Source organism: Petaurus breviceps, unplaced genomic scaffold (assembly GCF_028583685.1).
Source record: "Petaurus breviceps papuanus isolate PSGF00001 unplaced genomic scaffold, PetGlider_PUasm1.0 76, whole genome shotgun sequence".
NCBI classification, from domain to species: Eukaryota; Metazoa; Chordata; class Mammalia; order Diprotodontia; family Petauridae; genus Petaurus; species Petaurus breviceps.
In genome coordinates, this window is record NW_027186473.1 from 28,597,041 (window position 1) to 28,621,951 (window position 24,911).

General features: G+C 36.4%; 2 protein-coding genes across 11 annotated transcripts in view; one reads left to right on the forward strand and one right to left on the reverse strand.

Annotated features, from left to right (window-relative positions):
* JADE1 (jade family PHD finger 1) overlaps positions 1-4,326 on the forward strand; it is an 89,678-nt gene extending 85,352 nt beyond the window's left edge. For all 3 annotated transcript variants that reach the window (XM_069105358.1, XM_069105356.1, XM_069105357.1), the window contains one exon: positions 303-4,326. In XM_069105358.1, coding sequence (XP_068961459.1) covers positions 303-1,219 — 917 coding nt within the window. In that variant the 3' untranslated portion in view covers positions 1,220-4,326. The remainder of the gene's footprint in view (positions 1-302) is intronic.
* A 15,351-nt stretch (positions 4,327-19,677) lies between these two features.
* Positions 19,678-24,911, reverse strand: part of SCLT1 (sodium channel and clathrin linker 1) — a 286,904-nt gene continuing 281,670 nt past the window's right edge. For all 8 annotated transcript variants that reach the window (XM_069105365.1, XM_069105363.1, XM_069105360.1 and 5 more), the window contains one exon: positions 19,678-20,225. In XM_069105365.1, coding sequence (XP_068961466.1) covers positions 20,163-20,225 — 63 coding nt within the window. In that variant the 3' untranslated portion in view covers positions 19,678-20,162. The remainder of the gene's footprint in view (positions 20,226-24,911) is intronic.

Genomic DNA, 24,911 nt, shown 5'->3' on the forward strand with positions numbered 1-24,911 from the left:
CCTTAAGAAAGGTAGTGGTTTCATGCAAGCTTGTCTGAATCGCAGCTATTATAGAAAGTGTGGTAGAGTAATGCTTTTATGCAATTAAACTTGAGAATATTATGAAGGTAGGTCAATTTCACTCTCCTTTGCTATTAAAATTCATTTTCTTAACTTTAAAAAAATGGTGAGTTGCTTTTTATCCGCTTGACAAAAGTGGGTGAAAGAGTCATAAAATTAGCATTTGTTGCTAAATGTGGGATTTTTTTCTTTCTTTCGAACTGGCTTTTGATTTGATGTTTTATGTGATTTCTTGGTTTTAGGTGTGCCTTCTTCCTCTTCCTCCTCCTCCTCTTTGGAAAATATGCTTTTATTTAATAGTCCTTCAGTGGGTCCTGATGCACCCAAGATAGAGGACCTAAAGTGGCACTCTGCTTTCTTCAGGAAGCAAATGGGCACCTCTTTGGTCCACTCCCTGAAAAAGTCTCATAAGCGGGAACGGCTGCCAAGTGGCCCTGAGAGTGAAGGCAAATCCTTGCTAAAGGAGTCAGAGCTCTCAAGTAGAAGAGAAGGGATGGATCTACCAGAGACATTTCTGGATTTTGAAAAGACCTTTGCAGAAGCACATGTTATATCAGCACAACAGAAGAATGGTGTAGTACTGTCAGACCACCAGAAGAGAAGAGACAATCGCTCTCAGTGTGATTTCATCAAGGGAGACCTTAAACACTCAAAGCAGAATCACAAGCCTCTGAGACCCACAGACCTGTCTCAGAGGCAATCAGAAAACAAAAGGGCTGCGAATCCCACCGGGATGGGACAGTCAGCACCAGGCACAAGGAAAGATTTAGTGCCTAAATGCAATGGGTCTCTGGTCAAAATAAACTGTAACCGGACCACAATCAAAGTGCCTACCACACCTGCTAGCCCAGTGAAGAACTGGGGGGGATTCCGAATTCCAAAGAAGGGAGAGAAGCAGCAGCAGGAAGAGGACCCAGAGGATGCCTGCCGCCAGCACTCCAACTACTCCTACTTGGGTATGGGCAGAGCATCACCCAAGGAAAGGGCAAAAAGCAAACTAAAGACAGACAGCGAGAATGATGGGTACATCCCTGATGTGGAGATGAGCGACTCAGAGAGTGAGGCATCTGAAAAAAAATGTAGACAGCAAAGGCTTAATGCCAATGGCACTATCACCAGGAGGACGGACATTATCAGGAGAAGTATCTTAGCCTCCTGATGGGGGAACAGCAGGATTCATGGGGGGGCAACAGGGTCAGTAGAGTCACTACCACCTGCTGATGCCCAAAGGGTTGTTGGTTTGTGTGGGGGAGGGGAGTTCTCACTGGATCAACAAGCTAATGTCCAGTTATTCCTGAGCGATACAAACATGTTTACTTGCACTTGGGACAACAGGTTTTTTTTTTCTTCAAAGTCATTTATAACTCATTGTTGTGAGAAGTTTAAATGTCCTTTATTTCCAACTCTGTTGAAGAAACACAAGAGTAGATTTCATGTGAGACACTGCTATGGATGGAACCTTGAGTTAAACACTAAAACAAGAATGAAATACTTGAGAAAAGGGCAAGGTTTTCAGTGTTCCCAGTTAGCAAATAGGTATTGGCAAGGTTTGACTGTCCTCCCCGTTTTGCCCAAAGCACAAACTCTTGATTTCCTATGTGTACAAAATCAAAACATAGTCCTTGAAAAACTGTCATGCACCATGTAGTAACCCATTAAACTACTTTTCTTGGATTATGATAGCTCTTGAAGTCATATTTATAGTTTGACCTACAAGCCTCTTTGTCATGTTATAGAACACAACAGCTCTGAACCTTCTGTAACTCTAGGGGAGTTTATGGATAAATATACTTGGTGGGGAAGAATGGGTTTTAACAGAGGCTGTCACTGGAGGAATCTGAAGGGGCAGGGCAGAATCGCTGCCACATGGTGATTTAAAATAAGAGTATTGCTGCCTTAATCCTTTGATGAGTTATGGATTGAAAATTGACTTAGACTATCCTTATTTGGAGAATAAATCCCTTAGGATAGTTTTGTGTAGTGTTAGAAAGGGTACTTGAGGTCCAAGTTTTACTCATTGTCCTCCTGACATTCCACCTTCCCCACGATTATTTCCCCAAGCTAGGTTTGGAAATCACATGGCAGTCTAGCTTCTTGCAGGACTTGGGCTAAAATCTAGCAGGAGTGGTGAACTCTAAAAGGCCTGGCAATCAGGTTTGCACTAATGGTATGTGTTGGGGAATCCAGGCTTCCAACACTAAAGGATTCCTTTGAAAATAATAATAAAGGACCTAGCTAAATAGGTTAAATATACATATCTATATTTTTGAAAACAAAAAAAAAATAAAATAAAAAGGCAATAAGTTGCAGTTAGCTCTTCATTCAGACCTATGCAGGAAAGAGACTGCATTCTATCTTGGAATAGATTTTGTAGCTGATAAGAGCTGATACTAATTCATAAGTTGGAGTTTGTAATTGCAAATGGCAATAACTAGTAAGTAAATTATCAGCAATAATAATAAATTAAGCATTTCATTTGAGTAATGTTTTCTTTTTGCACTCAGTACAGTGCATATGTAACAAGACAGTGGGTAGTATTAGGGTCGTGTAAATTTTCTTTGGAATTCAATGTACTCATAAGTCAAATTCAGAGAAGGAAAGTTTAAATAGCAACAAGGCTTAGAAATTATGGGCATTTGGAACAAGCCCTGCTTCCCCCCCACCCCCGCCATCCCCAATCCTCGCCACTCACCCCAAGACTGCTCCTAAGTATGTCAGTCTCAGTATTCACATTTCTAATTCATATACACATCTGCCTCCTTTGGGCAGGATGTAAAACTCTGATATTTTAAATGAATAATGATTGAATTCTGCAGTTAACTTCTAAGTCTTCCAGATGGTTGTCAAAAAAAAAAAGGCATATTGAATTACATCTTGCTATGCAAGTTACCAAATGCATCCCATTGTGTTACATTTTCATACTGTCTTAACTTTCCAAGCATATTTTAATAGATATTTGGGGAAGGGGGAGCAGGATGACCTAAATTTAGATTAACTTGAATTGTTCTTGAAGTACAGGGGGTGAGGGTGGGGGGAGGGGGGAGAAGCTTCCTTTTGACAAATTCATGTATTGATAAGCATGTTGTTGCAGATATCAGAGCGTTTTGGTGAATTGGCATTTTCTATTCATTCTTAGGGTGACTTAAAAAACATGTTATTTTCTTTTGCATATGAACATAAAACCTTTCCTAGAAAAAGGAGAAGGTAGATTCTTCAGTTGACTAAACTTTTGACTACAGCAACATCTCTGGGTGAAAGTTGAATATATAGAAGGATAATTTGAAAAGCCATAGAAAGAAAACCTAAATTTGATGCTAGTAATGACCTCTCACCATTTTAAGAGGTACCAGATTCATTTGCACTATTATGAATGCTAGTTTTGTGCAGAAATAATGCCTTATCTGTTTTATTCCCCATATTTAGGTTGAAAAGCTTTCAGATGTTCCCAAGTTATGCTGAACCAAAAAACTAAAAAAAACAAAAACAAAAAACAAAAAAAGGGAAAAAAGGAAAAAGAAAAACTACAAAAAGCTACCCCATGCTTAAAAAAAAATTCCTGCCCCAAACTGCAAAATGGTATAGAGCACGATTTTATAGCAGTATGATAAGCTGTGCAAGTTGGTTTCATGCCATGCTTGGTACTCTGTTTAGAAAGAATCCCCAAGTATAGCATTGACTAGCCCAAATCACCCTTCATGCATTCTGTTGGTATAGAACCATTTAATGATGCCCCATCTTTCCCCTCTCCTCAGCTTTACCTTTCCTCGTGCATACTGACCAAGAAATATCTTTCATTATGATCAGTGTATTAAGTCAAAATGTAGGCTAGTTAAACTTTTGTAAAGTTGCCTGGAATGTCATTTGTTAGGTTATAAACAAATAAAAATCTAAATGAAGGGTTATATATGTCATGTACAAAACTTATTTTAAAATGGACAAATCTGTCATTACATTTGTAACCTTGTACAGAAAATTTTTCACTATGTGCCTAGCTTGGTGTCCATTCAGCTAAAATTTACGAAAAAAAGGTGCATGAAGAGAAAATCGGAAATTAAAGTATATGTAGAGATGACTATTTTATATTACATGGCCCAATCCTGTATTTATTTCGCTTCCCCCCACTCTCCCCTTCCCTTTTGGAAGTATTTATAAAACTAGTTGAAGACAACTGTATTTTTTTTTGTTGTTGTTGTTGAAATATTTAGTAGAATTGTGCCTTTTTGTCTGTATGTGAATAAATGCTGTACATTTTGCAATACATTTAAAGTGTTCCACTTGGAAATTTGCCTTTGTTATATCTAGATGGGGCTTTATTGCTTAGCAGCCTTGAATCAGGATTACGTTGTGGCCTTTTCTAATGGCACAATGACTATCTCCCAAGTAAGACTGGGTAAGATACAGAAACAAATGCTTGAAATATTGCAAAGAACTTATTAGTATAGTTAGGTAATACCTTCTATAGTCTAAATTTCTAGCTCTTGTCTCAGAGCAAGGACAAAGGTTTACCTTGTATTCTTTTCACCTGTAGTTTATGCTGCCTACTTTCTGAGTTAGAACAGGTTCTCTCAGCACAACAAATTGAAATCTGAAAATTGAATTTTTCTGTATTCTGACACAATGAACAGCAAGGTTTTTTCCATTCATTTGGACTTTATCAGTGGTGTTCCTCTGAGTGGTAACACTTTGAAAGCTGTGAAGCTAATTCCTGGATCTTATAGGCCAGGTGCTTCTACTCAATTATATAGTACATATATGACCATAGCACGTGAGATTGATATGCAATAAAAAGATACCTATCCTCCATGTCTTATTTTGTTGTGAGAGCAGCAAAATTACTCCCACCCATGAAAACTCACAACTAAGAGCCACGCTACTCTAAAAATAACCTAGTAATAGAGTATTAGAGCTAGAACAGACCTTAAGAGATAATTTTGTCCAGTATCATTGTGTAGATGAAGAAATTAAGACAGAAAGGTAAAATGACTCAGAAAATAATTAGTAACAGAACCTAGCCTTCCTGATGCGTAGTTGTTAGCTTTCCACTACACTGCTTTATTTCCAATTTAGTTTGAAGTTTCTGGAAAAGAGGCACAAACTAGTTTGACTTCAATTTCTTCAAACCCAAGATGATTCATTTGGGGGGAAAATCATTTTTTCCTTGCTCCATTAGTGGCTGGTTTCTTCAAATTTTCTATCTCCCTGTAAGGCTCCTGGGAGATATAGCCAGAAATCTTCCCACAAGGCTTTGAAAGTTGAAGCACCATAACACTCCCCCAGAGAATTGAAGTGCCTGTGAGCAAGAGGAAGGGATTGTCATGGTTAATTTTGCATAAGATGGAGAATGGCATGCCAGAGAATTGCTGTCACTTTTTGCTTTAAGTCACTTGGAAAATTGGCTCGATCTCACCTCTAAGCCGTAAACCCTCCATAGACCTCTTATCACTATTTTAACTTCAAGGTTGAAATCTTTAACCACATTTGCCTCTGATGCTGGAAACATGACACTAAGCATTCCAGTTTGGGGTACAACAGGAGAAGAGATGAAAAACAATCTCATGAGACCAAGTAAAACTCCCTTTAAAATTTTTTATGTAAGATGACGAAATCATGGAGAGTTACAGAGCTATAAATGGGGGGAGTTAAAAATATGATTCCAATTTTCAAGAGTAAAACTAAAAATGACCATCTGGTAAATCAGCTATTAACAGTCTTGGAAAAAACCTGAAATATATAAATAAGGGAATACTAAGAAATGGAAACATCATAGAAAACTAGACTTATGGTGCCAGAATCCTTGTTTGCATGAAACAATATGCTATTGTGCATGTGAACTTTAGAAATAATATTAAAATACAGAATTAAATTGACAATTTTAGAGAGAAGCCTCAGAAGGCATAAAGTACATCCTATGAGGAATCTTTTCTACAACATCCCTTAGTAAGTGAGGATATCTATCCTAAGGCAGCCCATTCTACTTCCAAATCCTTATCCTTGTTAGTGTATTCTTCCTTACTGGGAGCCCAAATACAGTGCTTGGTGACTTCTATACACTTTCTCAGAGCAAGTCAAATTCTTTGATGAGATGGTCTGTCCAAAACTGGAAGGAAGCTATGACATGCCCTTTGTTTATGGCTAAACATCCCAGGTTCATTTAACTGATTCTTATGTGGGTGTGACTGAGACCAGAGAGAGCAAACTGCTCTAAGAGGGAAAGCTTTGTGAGGCTCCTTGATTTTTTCAGCTCCTCTGATACACCTCTAATTGGTCTTCTGATCTAGTATTCACTCCCATCCATTTAGTACTGCTTTTCCTGTTTGAGTCTTTTGAAAATCTAGGGCCAACTGACCTGGTCTTTTCCTTCTTTGGATGATAGATACCTTAAACCTCCAGACAGAGATCATCCATACCATGCCCAGATGCTTACTCTAATAAGCCAACCATTACAAACCCTCACAAGTCAAGCCTTCCTAGGACATAGGAGTAAGACAATCTTGTTCACCCTCATCTGGATGTATTCCAATTTGACACCATCCTTTCAAAAATGTATTCAGAAGGAACAAAATTGTCCAGATGTGTTCTGGCCCAGAGAAGTGTACATCATCACCTTCCTCATTCTGAACACCATCGCTTAATGTAATTTAAGATGCCATTAGGTGTTCCTTTTTTTTTGGGGGGGGGGGTACCATGCTACACTGTTGACTTATGTTTTAAACTATTATCTAGCCCTCAGCTTCCCTCCTTGCTCCTACCCATTTTTGTATTTCTGCAGGTGAATTTTAAAACCTGAATATAGTTTACTTTTACCACTATTAATTCTTACTAGAATTGCTTAAATTGTTCCTAACTATTGAGATAATTTTAGGTCTTCATCCTTGTTCAAAGTATTAGTTATCCCTTGTCTACAAATTTGAATAAAATTGTTGGGTACTTTCATCTAAGAGTCAGATAAATGTGGAACAACTTAAGACAAAGGTACATTCTTAAGACACTCTACTACAGACTTTCTTCTCACTTAAAAAATTCATTAATTATCAGTATTTAGGATTTGTTCATGCAAAGAAGTTCTAACTCTATCTTCTTGCCTATATATTATCATCCACCAAGATACAATGAAAATATGTCAAGTGCTTTGCTGAAATCCAAGTTGATCTGCCAGTTCAGTATCAATCAAAACAAGAATGAGATGTATCTTCATGAAACCTAGCTGGCTCTTAGAGGTCAGTTTCTTTCACTTATAAATGTTCAGAAAGTAACCTGTTAGTAGCATGTTACAGAATTTTTCTCTGGATCAAACCCAAGCAACCCTCTAGATGCCAAGATTCATCCTCACGCAGTTTTTGTTTTTGAAAATTACAAAGTCCATCACCTATCCTGTTGTACTAGTCTTCTTCTATTCCCCATGGTTTTCCAAACATCATTTAACAGTTCTTAGTAATTATACCTACCCGTTTCTTTAGTAATAGGGAATGTAGTTCTGAGCTTATTTACTTGAGTTAAGGATGCCTAGGTATACCCTTAACTATCTCTTTGTCGGGTTTCAGCTTCTTGACCACTTTATTCCATCCTTCCCAGCCCAAAGATCATTCTCTTTGATTGATAAGAGCAAAGAAGTGTTCTCTCATTTTGAGATCTGCTCTTTATGCCTCATTTTCCCTGGAGCTATCAATATCCTTTATATTTTTTCCCAACTAACCTAAATTAAAAAAAAAAACACAAAAACAAACTTTGTTTTCTTTAGCTTTCATTGCCAACTTTAGTTCATTGATCTTTAATATTCCTAAGACCACTCTCACAGAAATAGGCCATACCCTTTTGTATCAGCTTTAGTTTGCCAAGCATCCCTGCTTCCTTTGGCAAATATTCTGAACTTGTGATTTCACTGACTCAGAGGAAACTCCCTCTACTAATCTGCAGTTTATAGTATTATAAGTTGCCAAGGGAACTGAAAACTTAAGTGACTTTCTTAGAGCCACATAGCCAGTATGTGTCAGAACTGAGACGAACTTGGGTTTCTTCCCTAATGCCAAAGGCAGCTCTGAATCTTCTACATCAAACTACTTTTAAAAAAATGTAGTTGGCTGTTAAGTTCCTGCTGAATTCACATTGACCTTTTTATATACACTTTTATTTCATCGGAATTGTGTTGTCTGAATTCCATTCTTACAATATTTTTCCATCTTCCTTGGTTCAAATTCTGCTGAAGATTTTTCATTTAAAAGAACCCCAATTATTTCTCTCAACTTATTAAGTCCACATTCTCTAGACTCAAAAGTATATGTCAGACTACGTCTGGCTTCCCTCTTTTCCATTCAGAATTTTAAGATGGAGCAGTCATTTCCTCTTGAGACTGCCAAAATTTCTACTTCAAAAAGCAGTTCCTTGATATTATTTAGAATCAAATCCAGAATAACAGTTCCTCTTGTTTCTTCATTTAAAAAAAATCAGTTTATCATTAAGACATTTAGGTGTACAAGTTTTTCTTTTACAATGTTACTTCCAACTAGTAGGTAGGATTAATATTATATCCATTTTATAGATGAGGAAAATGAAGCTCACATGGGCAAATAACTTGAGCACATATGGAATCAGAACCAGGATTTGAACCCAAGTACACCTGACCCCAAACGCAGTGCTATTTTCAACATACCAGGTGTCCTTTTGGAAATACTTCAGTTGCCCTGTTTATAATAAAGGTCCAGCAGATTGCTGTGGTTCCCCGTTTCTGACTATATCTGTCTTTATTCCAGGTTTGTGATTGTTCCCCTCCCCCATCCCCTAATCCCAAACTCAGCATGTTTTCTTTCACTGGGAAGTTTATAATATAATCTAGACAGCAGTTTTTTTTTCCACCCTCCATTGTTCCTCACTCAAATCATCTCCATCATGCTCATCCCCTATGGTGTGTAGATTTACTTATCAGTGCCATTGTGTGAGCGTGTGTATATACACACACACACACACATCCCTTGCCTTTCCTTTACCTCACCCCAAAGACCTCAGGTTGCCCAGGCCCATCTAGTGCAGCAGTGAATGGCCATCAAGATATCCCTTTCCTGGGGTGGCTAAGTGGCGCAGTGAGTAAAGCGCCGGCCCCAGAGTCAGGAAGACCCGAGTTCAGTTCTGGACTCAGACACTTAACACCTACACACACACACAACTAGCCGTGTAACCTTGGGCAAGTTACTTAACCCCAATTGCCCTCCAAAAGGCAAAAAAAAAAAAAAAGATATCCCTTTCCTACCCCATGGGGTGGCTAGGCAGGAAGAGTGACATGGCTGTTCATACCACTTGGATGTGAGATGGAGGACTGTCAGACCTTACCACATGCTCTCCCATTTTATCCTAAAGTGCTTCAGGCCTTACAATCTACCCTGCTGTTATGCCCTCTAGATCCTTGGGTATTTTCATTTCACCTGCTAGTGCACCCTAAGGACTCTGGGCCTCGTTAGCCTTGCTGCTGAACTCTTAGGACTTCTGGCCTTTTCATTCACCTGAAATTGAAATCTTTTATATATGCTGTCTCTCCTTATTACAGTGCAAACTCTTCAGAGGAGGGACTATCTTACTTTTTCTATTTGTATCCTCAGCACATGTCCTAATGTTTGGCATATCAGGCTTTTCATTCATCCATCTATTTACGCACAAATTCATGTAATTTTACTTTTTGGAATGGAGTTTACTTTGCTATTACTACATTCTATTTTATTGTTATCCTAATAAGTCTAAGTGATAAATGTAATATGTCTCTTTGCATTAAGCTTTCTGGTTTGCCTTAAATATTACTCATACTTTGTGCATTTGTTTAAGACTGTATGAGGCCATGGGGTTTCTTGCTATCTTTATTATTGGATATTACTTCTTGAAAACTAGTGGCCTTCACTATTGTCCTACATCACAACTGCTATACATTCTGGTATAAAATTTGGCAATACATGTAGGCAGTTTCTCCCTTGTCAATTTAAAATTCCTCCTGGGGAAAAAAAAATTTTTTTTTCTCTTAGCTCTCATCAGATGTAGCCCATGTCTGGTCAAGGACTGTCATCCCTGTTTTCACCTTTAGCCCCCAAATAAAATTCTATACTTAAGACACCAACTTCTTAACTAGATGTGTACTTTTCAAATCTGTCTCCTTTCTGAGGCCACTGCCTTCAACAACAAAGACAAACAGTAAGGAAAACACTATTTCTGCTGCTGAGCTCTTCAGTTTCTTGTCCAGAACTTTACAATCCCTGGGTATGCTTTCTAATTTCATTGTGGCAATAAATAACTTTTGTCCTCACATGAGTTAATTACAGGAGAGCAGAAAGCCTGACAAATCTTAGGAGTCTCTTTGTCACGTCCCACACATACGCCTCAGGGAAGGAAGCATACCACCTTCTACAGTTCATATCAAGTACCCACCCTGCAGGGAATCACCAACCACTGATATTTGTTTCTTATTCTTCTGCCCATTACTGGATGGCCTTTGTCTTCATGGCATCTTAAATATTCTCATCATCCTTCCTTAGACAATGAAAAACTGCTTTCTCAGAGGGGACAGTTGCAACTTTTATAGGGAAAGCTTCAAACCAATATTACATAACTCAAAGGCAATGAATCTATAATCATAACACAATGATTAAATCTACTTGTGGTCAGTGGTGCCCCTTCCCCATTTATCTCTTAATTTTCTGAAAAATGGAATAAATGGTTAAATATTACTTATACATACAGAAAATAGTATCTCTTCTGAGGAGTTCAAACCATTTGTCAATTTCTGTATTATACTGCTATAGAGAGTATGATGTGATATCTAGGTTGTCCTGATAAAATATAGAGATAAAGTAAACTGTTCAAGACCTTATGGTTTCTTGTTGATAGTACAAGAGTTATACTTCATATTTTTGCTCTTAGTCATGCATGCTAATTCAGAAGTTTTCAAGAATTCTTGATATGGTTATTTTTGTATCCACCACCAGTTATCCTGATTCCATGTGGGAACTACTTCCAAATCTGAACCTCCCAAATCTGATGAAGAATGGTATATACAGGAAAATCCATGGCATCATACCCAGGCACTCCCTTGCCACTACAACATCAAACTCATTATAATCTGAAGTTATTTATTAAGTACCCATCAGTTAAAGTGAAGCATGCCTTTGTTCTCTGAAAGGCAATAATTTAAGACAAACATTGATGTTAGAAACAAGGGATATACAAAGCATAGCATCAACAATGAACAAGTATATAAATAAATGTGACATATTTGAATCAAGGGATAACTCAGCCAAAGAATATTTATACCAGAACATAGGAGTAGATCCATTGACAATTCACCATTTCAGAGAGTTTAAGAAGGCTTCATGGAAGGAGAGGGATGAGAATTTGGTCAAGTTTGGCATTCTGAGGGACAGCAGAATTAAATATTAATTGTAGATAGTACTAAAGACAGGATTTGATGGGGAACAGTGTTTGAAACAGTTCAAGCAAAAGGTGACCACAATTTGATCTAAAGTCATAGTTATGGAAATGGAGACAAAGGGCAGATTTTAAAACTGAAAAAATATTTATCAATATCTGGTAGTCAATCAGATGTATTAAGTAAAAATGATGATGAATTAAAAATATTCTTGGGTTCTTATTAGTGATACAAAATACAATGCCAGGTAGAAGAATTGAAAACATTTGGCTAGATGTTATTCTTTTCATAAGAAAAGCTATGAATCTTTGGTTATAGTTAATAATTACTACATTATTATTTTATGCCTCTTACATGTTAATAAAATAACCAGAAAAGATAAGACACATTAACAGATGTAGAGAGGAATACTGGAGACAGATGTTAAAAAGTGTTAGTAATTTTCTCATGTATAATACTGTTGGCAAATTTTAATCATCAACAATTATTATTTGCTGTATTTGAAAACATCTTTATACTTTTAAATATAACTTTACAAATATCATTAGATTACAATAACAATTCTGTGAGGGAAGTATAATTTTTCCATGTGATACCAATTAGTATTCAAATACATTTATGACCTCATATATTTGATTATCATCAGTGATGCAGATACTAAGCTTTGTTTGCCCATCCTGTGTGACTTTTGACTATATCTTCTCAAAGTCTGCTATAGGGGGATTAAATGAGTGGTTTTCCTGACATTTTGAGGATACTTGGCTGTCCACTTCTTATTTGTGCCTAACAAGTCCATTTTTTTTCCTATTGTTCATTTCCCTGGTGATATCGTTTTACTCTGGTTCTTCTTTGAAGCTCCCTATTTGTTAGAGGGTGCAGGTTGCTCATACCTAGTATGGACATCTTCACTAGGCTCTGTCTGATACTCATCTTCGATTATTTAGAGATTGCATTGCTCCATGATTCAATCTCATAACAATGGTAAAATATTTGTATTAAAAATGTGGGCTTTTGTTTTATGGAAAATTGTGGGGAGGATCATTAAAAGGTTTTTGCAATTTTCTGAAAACAAGTCGGAGCACTCTCCTCATTTGGTTTAATTCATCTTTCCATTCATAGTACTTGTCCTAGAGCTCATGATGATGGATGAGTTTCTCAGGTTGCTTATCTACTTTGATATCATCATTTAAACAAGGACACAATTCATACATGTATTTTGTCCTGTGAAGATGATTGGATCATGTTCTTCTAAGTGGCTAAAGGGTTCTTCCAGGAGGCTCTTCAATGTTCTGAGGTTTGATACAACTAACACAATGTGTTCTCTGAATAGAAGTAGCTGGAGGACCTCATCAGTCACAGGGAATTCTTTTTTAACCTGGAATCTGTGCTGGCTCTCATCCATTACAGTGAATAATTTTGGCAAGCATAAAGCTGTTTTGTGCCTTGCCTGATATTCATGGCGAGATGGTCAAGCAAGGTTTTCTCTGTTGCTATAGAAGAAATCTTGAAAAAATGTGATATATGAATTGGAAGAAAGCTTTTAAAGCATTTTGCTCCACAAAAGCCCATTTTCTGAAAGAATACCTTGATTGTGGATGCATTCAATGTGGGAAAAAGATGATTCTCATGAAAAATTTGTATGGTTAGAAAAGGAGGCATATTGATTGGCAGATGCTGATGTTCTTTTTTTTTGCTTTTTTTTTTTTGGAGGGCAGGGCAATTGGGGTTAAGTGACTTGCTCAAGATCACACGGCTAGTAAGTGTGAAGTGTCTGAGGCTGGATTCGAACTCAGGTCCTCCTGACTCCAGGGCCAATGCTCTATTCACTGAGCCACCTAGCTGCCCCCTGATGCTCTCTTGGTTGCCTTATTAATAAGGGATATAATTTTCCCTCATGCCTTTAGTACGTCTCCTTCAAATACCTTATGAATATCATTTCTACATGCCTTCATAATTATATTGCCTCTAGAACAAATCTCTTTTGTGCACCTTTGGTCTCATTCAGCTTTTTTTCATGTCTTCATTTTCTTTAGCAACAGTTCTACCTCCTCCATAAGCTATCCAAGACTGGGATGTTGAAGTCCAAGTGATGTGGCTCTTTGTCCTTGGTGGTGAAGTTTGCTATAAGTCTTTGCAGATCTTTTTTCCTTCTTTTCTTGTCCTCCAATTTTCATCCTCAAATTCCCTTGGGATTATTTCACTTAGGTTTCACCAAACTTTCTTTAAATCAATTTTTATCCTTCATTACTTTTCTGTTTTATGAGGCAATACTATTCATAATATTCATTCATTTTTGTCTTTGTATCTCTAGGACCTATCTTGGCCCAGAGTCAGCGCTAAACAAATGCTTGTAGACTGAGTGAACATCATCCATAAAATTTTTAAAAATGTGTTTATATCAAGACCTACTTAGGAAAAAATTCCCTATTTGATAAAAACTACTGGGAAAACTGGAAACCAGTCTGGAAGAAATTAGGTTTAGACCAATACCTTATACCACATCCCACAATATATTCTAAATGAATACATGACCTTACTACTAAAGATCATACAATTAAAAAATTAGAAAAGAAATATACCTCTCTCAGTTATAGATAGAAGATATATTTTTAGCCAAACAATAGAAAGAGGGCAATTGCAAAAGATAAAATAGATAACTGATTACTAGTAATTGAAAAGCTTTTGCACAAATAATATCAATTCATCTTGAATAAGAAGGTAAGTGGTCAAATGGGAAAAATACACGTGTGTATGTATGTGTATATATGTATGTATATACACATGCATAAGCATATATGTATATATCTCTGGATATGTAAATGTTCAAAGGATATAAACAAACAGTTCTCAAAAGAATTGCAAACAACCACATCAAAAAATGCTCCAAATCACTAATAATAAAACAAATCAAAATCAAAACAACACTGAGGTTTCTCTTCACATACTGTAAAAAAAAAAAATGAACAAAATGGAGGGGGTCATAGAAGGATAGGCATAGAAATTCACTGTCAGTGGAGTTGTAAAATGGAACCACCATTTTGGAAAGCAATTTGGAATTATCCAAATAAAGTCACTAAAATGTCCACACCCTTTGAACTGGAGACTCCATTATTGGATTGATACCCCAAAAGAAGCCATGTATAAGAAAGTCCCTATATCCTCTAAAATATTTATAGCAGCACTTTTTGTGTTAGTTAAGAATTGGAAACAAAGTAGATACCCACCAATTGGGGAACAGCTAAACAAATTACATATAAATACAATGGAATATTACTGTGCTGTAAGGAAAATAATGTGTGTGATATACAGAAAAGCATGGAAAGATCTATACAAACTGATGAAAAGCGAAGTTGAACCAAGAAAACAATATACTTGGTAGCTACAAAATGTAAGTGGAAAGAACAACTAGACACCATAAAACCAAAAGCAAACATCATAAAATTATAAAGATCAAACAGGATTTGAATAAAGAGCTATGAGAAGACACCTCCAATCTACCCCTTTAGGGAGGAAGGATGTCCATAGGTGCAAAAACATTGTGCATGTTTTTGAACTTTTTCAATGTATTGGTCATTTGTGCTATTTTTTTTTCTTTTTAAAAATCCTACTTTCATATGGTACAGTTCTTGGGGAGAGGGAGAGAAAGGAATATTTGGGATAACTATAGTTATGTAAGAAACAGAACATATCAGTAAAAACATTTAACAAAAATGTTTACATTGGTTAAACTTCTAAGAGGCAGTTAGCCAAAGCAGCTTTAAGGCTGGCTCTGGAGTTAGGAAAATGGGTTCAAGTTACACTCTGAGATCCTGGATAACTTCTCAGTGTCTCAGGCAACTTTCTTCTAAGTTGTAGAAGAACTGCTGATCTGTATTGGTGGAAGGGATTTACTCAGTCATGAACTCTGTATATCCCTGAAATCACAGGTTAGACTAAACTCTAATCTCTCCCTTCCTCCCCTAAAGAAACACAACAAACTCATGAAGCAATATATTCTGTGTCTATATCCTTTCTATGTATTGTGTTTTTCATCATAATTCTCTGAATGAGAAAGGACTGAGTTGTTTCAATTGCATACTATATATTTTCTTGTTTTCACCCTTCTAGTTTTGTATTAATTTTGACCTTTCCTGTAACATGGATGGCTTAACTATACAGAAGACAATTCAGAAATAACTTCCAGATCGGTAATAAACTGTTTCCTGAATATAAAAGATAATCAATTTATTTTTTTAAGTTAGTGGATCACATATCTACTGACTTACATTTCTTTTTTAAAAGAAAGTATCAGTGATATATAGACATGAGGTTTCTGTATATTCTACAGTCTTTGGGTGTGTCATTCCTTATGTCTATGCTATATTTTTGCATTATATTTCTTACCATCTACACAACTATAAAAATTGCATTGAAGTCACCAGGTATCAAAATATTTTTATTTAATTTGTAAGATCTTATGAAGTTCTTGGAAGAATTTCTTTACCTCTTCATTCTCTGCAGATATTGATGTGTAAGCTGCAATAATTTCCACCAAAACTTCTCATGAGCACTGCATATGAGATGACCAAATATGCCATGAAATGATGTTTCCTATTGCCTCTGGAAATGACGAAACTAATTCTGCCAATTTCTTTGCCTCTCCAAGATGATACTATGAGCCATCCTTTCATTTTGCTATAACTTTTTTTCTTTTGGATTCATTCATAGAAAGAATGTCAAGATAAATACAATTCAGTTCTTTCAGTTATATGTCCTTTTTAAGTAGGTAATTCAGGTAAAATGTTGAACTAGATGTAGTTACACAACATGGTGGGATGTCTGATTGTGAAATGATTACAATGGTACTGATGTCTGGGTCAATATGGATATTTATGGTCAAGTTATTGGCTATTATATATTGCATATTTGTTTATCATTGCTACAAATAACAATAATTTCCAAATTACTTTCACATACATAATCCCATGTGTTCACTGAAATAATTCTAGTAGGTAGATAGGGAAGGCATTATTAGCTCTTTTTTTTCAGTTGAATGAATGGATGAAAAGCATTTATTAATTGCTTAATACTAGCACTGTACTAAGCATAGGGAATACAAACAAAAGCAGAGACAGTTCCTACTCTCAAGCAGCTCCCATTCTGTTGGAGGAGACAACAAATACAGGTGATTTCAGTTGCAAGTCAGATGGTCTTTAAGGTACAGCAAAGCAGATGGTAATGCATCTTCTTTAATGTGATTTCTGCTGATTATGAAACAAAACAAAACCAAACAACACATTCATTTCTGATGCCATTTGACATTGTTGAGGACTTTGATGGCAAGAATGTTCTTTTATGGATCTTCAGTAGACATGGCTGTCAGGAAGGTAGCACCATGTAACAACTGTTTGTTGATAGTAGTTTGTTGGTAGTGTGGCGTAGTGGTTTAGATTGCCTGAAAGTACTTCTGACTCTCTGGACTTTGGTAAAATGACTCAGCTGCCTTCTCATCTTGAAACATCCCTCTTCTATTCCAGTTCCCTTCTCATATTTTGGGAGTCTCTATTTTGGGGCTAGGGTTGGCAATGCTTCCTTACCCTCCTGGGTTATGTTTCTGATTTTCCACCCTACTTTTCAGTTTCTTTTGATGCTTTTTCTTCTCCTAATAGAAAATGAACTCCTAGAGGGTAGACACTGTTTTTTTTGCTTCTATTTATATATGAAGCACTTAGCACAGATCTAGCACATAATAAGTGTCTGTCTCATGCCTGGTTGGTGTCTCCCATCACTTTCAGAGTGCCCATTTGCTTTAGTTGTGTGGTCTTGCCTGCAGTGGAAGGAAGAAGGAGATCTGGAGTTGATAAATATGGTTGGCCCTTCTCCACAGGTGTTACTTCACTGGATGATGGCTGTGCTATAGGGGGTTCAGAGAGGTTAAGTAACTTTCCAAGGTAGCAGGTCACAATACTCTTGGGGAAAGGGAGAGAGAGAAGATGGATGTAAGACTTAGTCCTAGGATTTCTGACTTGCAGGCCAGTATTCTTTCTATTTCATCATCCAGCTTACCAGGATAAAAAAACTCATTAATTCACAAATATTTATTAAGCACTTACATGTGCCAAGAACTGTGCCCAGCTACTCTAATAGTAACTGGCACAAATGCTACACATCTCAATAGGTCTCTAAGGATAGAGGCTATGAGTACTTCTAAGTATGGCATCTTTGATTTAATTTTTTTTAAATTATCAAATATATAGATGATAGATAAATAGATAGGAAGATAGATAACAATCATTGTCAAATGGAAATTTAGAAAAATGGCTCACCAACAACTTGCTAGTAAGCAGAAAAAATGTGTCACAGTTCAAAATTAGATTTTACAGTAAAACATAGGAATTATTTTCCCACTGTTTCTTGGTTTGAAAGCATGTGATGTCTGTGAAATGTACACATTAATGCCAACATTTGATGGATGGCAGATAAATAAGGTATTTCATACTTAGTGTAGCCGTATCATGTGGCTTCAGAAGTCTGCTGGTTACTTTGACTTTGTTATTCATTTATATAGGAAAAGGAGGTAATAATATCTTCTTTCTTCATCGAGGGAGACACAATAAAGTAACATGAATAAATAAAATGAACTATTTGTGTGCCTCCACTTCATTTTTGTTTCATTTCCTTTTTCTCTCTCCTCTTAATTGTCTCCTCTTTCTGAAAGGAGTATAAAAAATAAATGTTATTGTGAGAATAAAAGCAGAATTTATGATATCAAAAAAGTTTTTAGAAATACCATATCCTCACATAATAATGTACTTTGGGGGAAAAAAAGTAACTATTGATGGTCAGATTTTATTGTTAACAAGAGCAAAAGACTGATCATCTTCATCAGTGGGCCAGAAGAGCCTGTACTTATGTATAGATTATTCTGGCCTACCCTTGGAGAACATTGTAAACAAGGGTATGAGAAGCCATATTCCTATATCTATGCACATGGAAAACAAATGAATCTAGAGATACAAATTCCAAAGTCTTAAGGAAGGGAAATCTTGGGGAGAGAGGAAGGAGAGAGGGAGAAAAAGAGGGAAAGGAGGAGAAGAGAGGGGGAAAGGGATGGGGGAGGAGAGACAGAGAGAGAGAGAGGGGTGGGAAAAAGGGAAAGATGGAGAGAGGAAGAGAGATTATGTATGTTTTTAGAAGATGGAGCAAGTATTATTCATATGTAATGAGCAGAGCTTAACATCCTAAGACCATAGATTTAGACCTGTGAGGGGCCTTAAAGCTGAGGCTCAGAGAAGTTACAGGCTTTGTACATGGTCTTGGAGCAAGTGACACAGGCCAGATTTAAAGTCAGATTTTTCTGACTCTAAGCTCTGAATGGGAAGACAAATTTCACTTTGAATTGCCTTTGAATACACAGCTACAGAAAGGCTAAAGAAAAGCTACAAAATTGGCTTTAAAGATACAAATGAAAAACACTTAAAAAAATGAAATAATTGAATAGTAGGGAACTCAAGAGTACATTATTGTTGTGTTCAAAGTACTTCAGAATAAAAATATTGGGAATAATAATATCTATTATTTTCACCCAACAGGGAAAACTGAGGTATCAGAAGGGTAAAAGCTAAGTAAAAAAGAAAGATGGAATATCTGGATTTAGAATTCAAACTCCCAAGCCAAAACTCAGATCAATGCTGTGTTTTGTGGATGGTTTAGGCTTGTTCTTTCTATTACATAAAGTAGGCAATGTAATTTCTCTTATGACATTTTATGTCAATCCATTTTCAGAGTTGTAAGGCCCAAGTGGTTGACTTAAAGAATTCAGAATGCTTGTTTTTTTTAAATACAGAATATAAGCTAAGATCTATGAAAACTGAAGTTACATAGCAATATGAACTCTGGTGTCTCACTGTCTAAATTGCAATGTTACCATAATGCAAATAAAAATATATGAACTTTCAGAAATGTAGTAACCAGGAAATACTTCAATAAAAACAGAATCCTAGAACAATTATGAAGTAGCAAATAGAATTAAAAATGCAAAGATTTTAAATATCAACATAACTGCAACTTAAATGCTTAAGTGATTGTAGAACATGAGCTCGATTGATCAATCACTATTGCTTTGGATAAGAGTCACAGACCCTAAAAATCCATAGGCAGCAAGTCCTAGAAATACTGGAAATGAGTCAGAACTATAACAAAATTATCCCAATTATATATCAAGATGTATGACAGCATCGTTTTAGAAAAATGAAAATTTATTACAATTTGAAGAGTTCACTATAGAAAATGAACATTTAGAAAATATGAAAATTGATTAGAAGTTATGATCAGTTGTGAAGTCCACAAATTCTTGAAGGTAGAAATATTAAACTTCTAGCATTTTCTCAATATCATTTTTTCATGATTAGAGTTGTAATAAACACTTTAGATTTTTAGAGGGAAAAGAGGAAAGTAAACAAACATACAGTTTCATGAAAGGAATGAACTCTTCTGAGATGGCTTTATTCTCCACTGAAGTTCATTAGGGCACTATATTTTTGTAGTCTATTTCCTTTACTTACTGTGATGTCACTGTTTGGCTTTCCCATCCCCCCAAACAGGAAACTGCTTATGCACAATGACACAAGCCTAAGCATATGCTTCAGGCATTACCACTCCAATATACAGCTACTCTGACAGCTTTCCCAACTCTAAAGGGATGTGAATGAACGATGGCATATTTTTAAATATTTTCCAGATCCATCATGGACGCTGCTTTTCTTCTCTGTACTGTAATCACACTGAGCTGCAATTAAAACAAACAATCAGTAAGCTGTTCTTTTTCCCATGGAAAGTTTTACTTTAGCAGAATAACAGAAAAGAAAATGGACTAAAAACCTAGAATCAATTTCTATTAAGGTCTTTTGTTAGAAGTCTTATATGTCATGGCTTTAGAATGTGAAATGTTTTATAAATTAGAGAAATGCATCTCAAAAGTAAGAAGTCATTCAATAGTGAAGGATGATACACCAAGAACCTCAAAAAACATAGATTACAACAAATGACCTAAACTCCCTAGACTACAAACTAAATGTAAGTAAAAAATGTAGTACTGTTACTGAAAAGGCTAATATGATCCTTTGCTATATCAATAAGACTCCAGGATGTTAAACAATCCTTCAAACCTTCCCATCTGTCAACTGTAAGTTCTTTATGCAGGATATTATGTCTAAATTTTTTTTTTTATTTTAAGAGGAATATAGAATATATGGAATTGAGGGTTCAGGGGAAAAAAAACCCATATATATATATATATATATATTTTAGGGAGAAGGAATATAAAAATGAAAGGACTTAGATTATTTAATATAGAAAAAAGACTTAATTTATTTGTTTCTAAGGAAGCATTTAAGATGTTATAATAAAGAAGACACGGGTTAACTACTTTTTATCCTTACCAATAGTATTGATAAGCTTATGCTGTTGAGTTTCAAGAAAACCTTACTCTCATAGACTAGGGCTTTGATAGAACAATATGAAGACTCCCACAAGGAAAATGCTAGAATTTTTAGCTCTGGACATTTGAAGAGAAATAATTGTACTGCAATGGGGCAGGAAATAAAATTAATATGACTACTTTATTGTATAAGTTAGTAGAGAGGCAGAGTGGTTAGTGTAAAGAATGCTTGACTTTGAATCAAGAGACCTGAATTTTAATTCAAATTCTAAGATTGTGACTATGGGCAACTCACTTAATTTTTATGAAACAGTTTTCTCATTTGTAATTCCTACACTACCACACTCTGAAGAGGATAAAAATACATAAATGAGTTATTACAATAATTTTTCTAGTATATCCTTTTCCCCATAGAATTCAAGATAACAATGCTATATAGGTTATCTTTTTCAACACAGTCCTTAGACTGAGAGAATCTTAGAAATGGGAAGCAGTCATCTGGTCCACACCATCTCAGAAAAAGAGTATGTACTAGTTAATACCAGACAAGTGGTCATCCAAGCTTTGCTGGAAGGCCTCCAAGAATGGGGAAGTTATTTAAGAAGTCAGGATAGTAATTGAAATACCAACCTTTATTGTAAGCCACTCTATAATGAAAGTAAATTTAAATTGTAGGAAATCTCATAATGTGACAAGGATGATAAAGAACAAAGTTTTATCTACTTCTACTTCAAGGAAAAGCATCATATAAGAAATGGTCCAAGAAAAGGAATCCACAGAAATTACCCACAACTTCTTAGGTATAGATTTGTATCTTCTTCAACGAACCAGTGCAAATTATAAAATATGTAATTTAATTTTTGAAACTTATTTATTTACTTTTGACTGTTATAGTCCATCATACCCTGATAATTACTGAGCTTATGTCAACAAAGTACCCAGCACTTGTCCTGTTAATTCATTAATAAGCATTTCTTAAGAGCTAAGTTACAGGAATGATACAAAGAAATAAAAAAGAAAAAAGGCCTGACATTGAAAAGCTTGCATTCTAATGCCAGGGACAATGTAAAAAAATTAGGTACATAAAAGATATATACAGAAGTAATCTGAGAAAAGAAGGTATTAATATCTGAGGGGAAAAGGAAGGGTCTCTGTCTCTTTCAGAGGAATTTGAGCTGTCTTTTTTTTGTTGTTTTTTTTTTGGAGGGCAATTGGGGTTAAGTGACTTGCCCAAGGTCATGTGGCTAGTTTTTGTGTTAAGTGTCTGAGGCCAGATTTGAACTCAGGTACTACTGACTCCAGGGCTGGTGCTCTATTTACTGCGCCACCTAGCCGCCCCTAAGCTGAGTCTTGAGAACAGGGAAAGTAAGACACATAGGTAAAGGGGCCCAAAACTCCAGTCACAGAGAACAACTAATACAAGGCAAAGAGATGGAATATGGAGTCATAACACTCGCAAATAGGCCAGTGTAATATATATTATGTAGTAATATAATAATAATAGACTATATAATGAGGAGTAAAGGATAAGAAGATGTAATGGGAACGTAAATTTTAAAGATCTTCCCTGCCCCTAGGCTAAAGTGCACCTGGAGCCTGGGGTGGGAGACTTGTTTTTCAGTAGATACTTTTTGATTGGCCAGTGGGTCCAATAAGGTTGTTACATTCTCTGAGCGAGGAGAAGGCTATATAAGCCCTAATGTGTAGCTTTGTTTTGGGGCTCACTTTGAGAAGTGTTTTGTGATTTGATCTGGACTCTGGGAAGCCGTTGTTGAGAGCCTCCCTGGCTTTGAAAAACCCAGATGTTGAAACCCAGATGTTGATTTGGTATGGATGTAATGGTTAGACAGTTTGGAAACTGTCTACTTGATCTGTTTCTCTGTCTTGATAATTCTGTCTGTATATTCTGAAGTTCGGGGTGCTGACCTTTTTCCCCTGAACTAGGTGAATGATATATGTTTGACTGATTAAAGTAAGCTTGTTAACCCATTTTGAGTTGCTTTTCTTTATCAAAGATCTAAGAACCTGTCGTGGCAGCCACCCTAGGGACGCTGGGGTGCTTGCTGATACAGATGATAAGGAAACCAAGTTATAAAAATGTCAAACAGGAGATCATAGTCAATACTGGAAGTGAGAGGGAGTCACTGGAGTTAACTGAGCAGAGGGATGACTTGGACAGAAGTATATTTTAGAAAAGTAATCTTGATAGCTAAGTGGAATATAGATTGGAGTGTGGAGACACTTGAGGCTAGGACACCTTTTGTGATCATCCAGGAGAGAAGTGAAGAGGGCCTGAACTAAGGTGGTTTCTGTGTGAGTGTAGATACGGAAGCATACATGAGAATGTTGTGAAGATAGAAATAACTTATTTTGGCAAAAAACTGGATATGTGTGGTGAGTAAGAGTGAGGAGATGAGTATGACATCAAAATCACAAACTTGGTTAACTAGGAAAATGGTGATACCTTCAACAACGATATGAAAGTTTGGAAGATGGGAGGGTTTAGGGCATGGGTAGGGAACCTGCAGCCTTGAGGCCACATATGGTCCTCTAGGTCCTCAAGTACAGCCCTCTGACTGAATCAAACTTCACAGAACAAATCATTTTGGGGATTTCTCACCCCTGTTTTTTTTTTTTTTTTAAGTAATTGGGGTTAAGTAACTTGCTCAAAGTTACACGGCCAGTTATTTCTGGGTGTGGTGCTAAGTATCTGAGCCCAGATTTGATCCCCAGGTCATCCTGACCCTGGGGCCAGTGCTCTTACTTGCTGAGCCACCTGGCCTCCCCTAAGCAATTGGGGTTAAGTAACTTGCTCAAGGTTACACGGCCAGGTGTTTCTGGGTGCCCACCCCTGGTTTAGGGGAAAAGATAAGGAGTTCTTTTTTTTGGACATGTTAATTTTGAAATGTCTACAGGATATCAAGTTATAGATATACAAAAGGCAGTTGCTGATGCATAACTGAGTTTTAGAAGAGACTCTAGGGATGGAAATAGAGATGTGAGAATCATCTAAATATAGACATAATTTACCCACAGGAGCTGATAGGATGACCAAGTGAGATGGGATCAAGGGAAAAGAGAAGAGGGGCTAGAATAGAGCCAATGCCCTAGAGTTACTGGGCATGGCATGAATGAAGAACTATCTAAGGAGTTAAAAAAGGAGCAGTTGGACAGATAGGAGAACTAGGAGAAAATAAAGTCATGAACACCATAACAGCTAAGACTGTCCCAGATGAGAAAATGATCAATGGTATCAAATGCTGTAGAGAGATCAAGAAAGATGAAGACTGAGAAAAGGCCATTAGATTTAGTTATTAGGAGATATTATATCTTTGGAGAGGGCAATTTCAGTTGAATGATAAGTCTAGAAACGAGACCGTGGACGTTTTAGAAATAGGAAGAGGAGACGAAGTGGAGACACTAAGTGTAGACAGCTATCTCAAGGCATTAAGCCATGAAGGAGATATGAGATATCAGATGAGAGTTAGCAGAAATGATAGTATCAAATAAGGGTTTTGACATTAATTCCTGGGGCAGCCAGGTGGCGCAGTGAGTAAGAGTGCTGGCCCCGGAGTGGGGGGACCCGGGATCAGTTCCGGCCTCAGATACTTAGCACCCACACAAAATAACTGGCTGTGTAACCTTGAGCAAGTTACTTAACCCCAATTACTTTAAAAAAAAATTAATTCCTAAAATCTTGGCTACTATCTATCACAGGGGAATGTCACTTAGATATCTACTTCAAAAGAAATGTTCCCCTGTAGATGAAATTACATAATATATAATGGTCTCTGAGGTTTCCTGATGTTTCTGTCATTTCAGTGATTATTTTATTTAAGTGAAAACAAATGAAGTTGCCCTTCTGAAGGCCAATTTTTTTTTCCACTTTAAAAAAGAACAAACACAATAAGAAATTAACATATATTATTGAGGTTTTTAAAAAATTACTTAATCTTAAGTTTATAGAAGTGATAGCCTCACACCTTCAGGTTAGAAGACATTCTAATTTCATAGTCACTCAAATGTTAGCTTTTG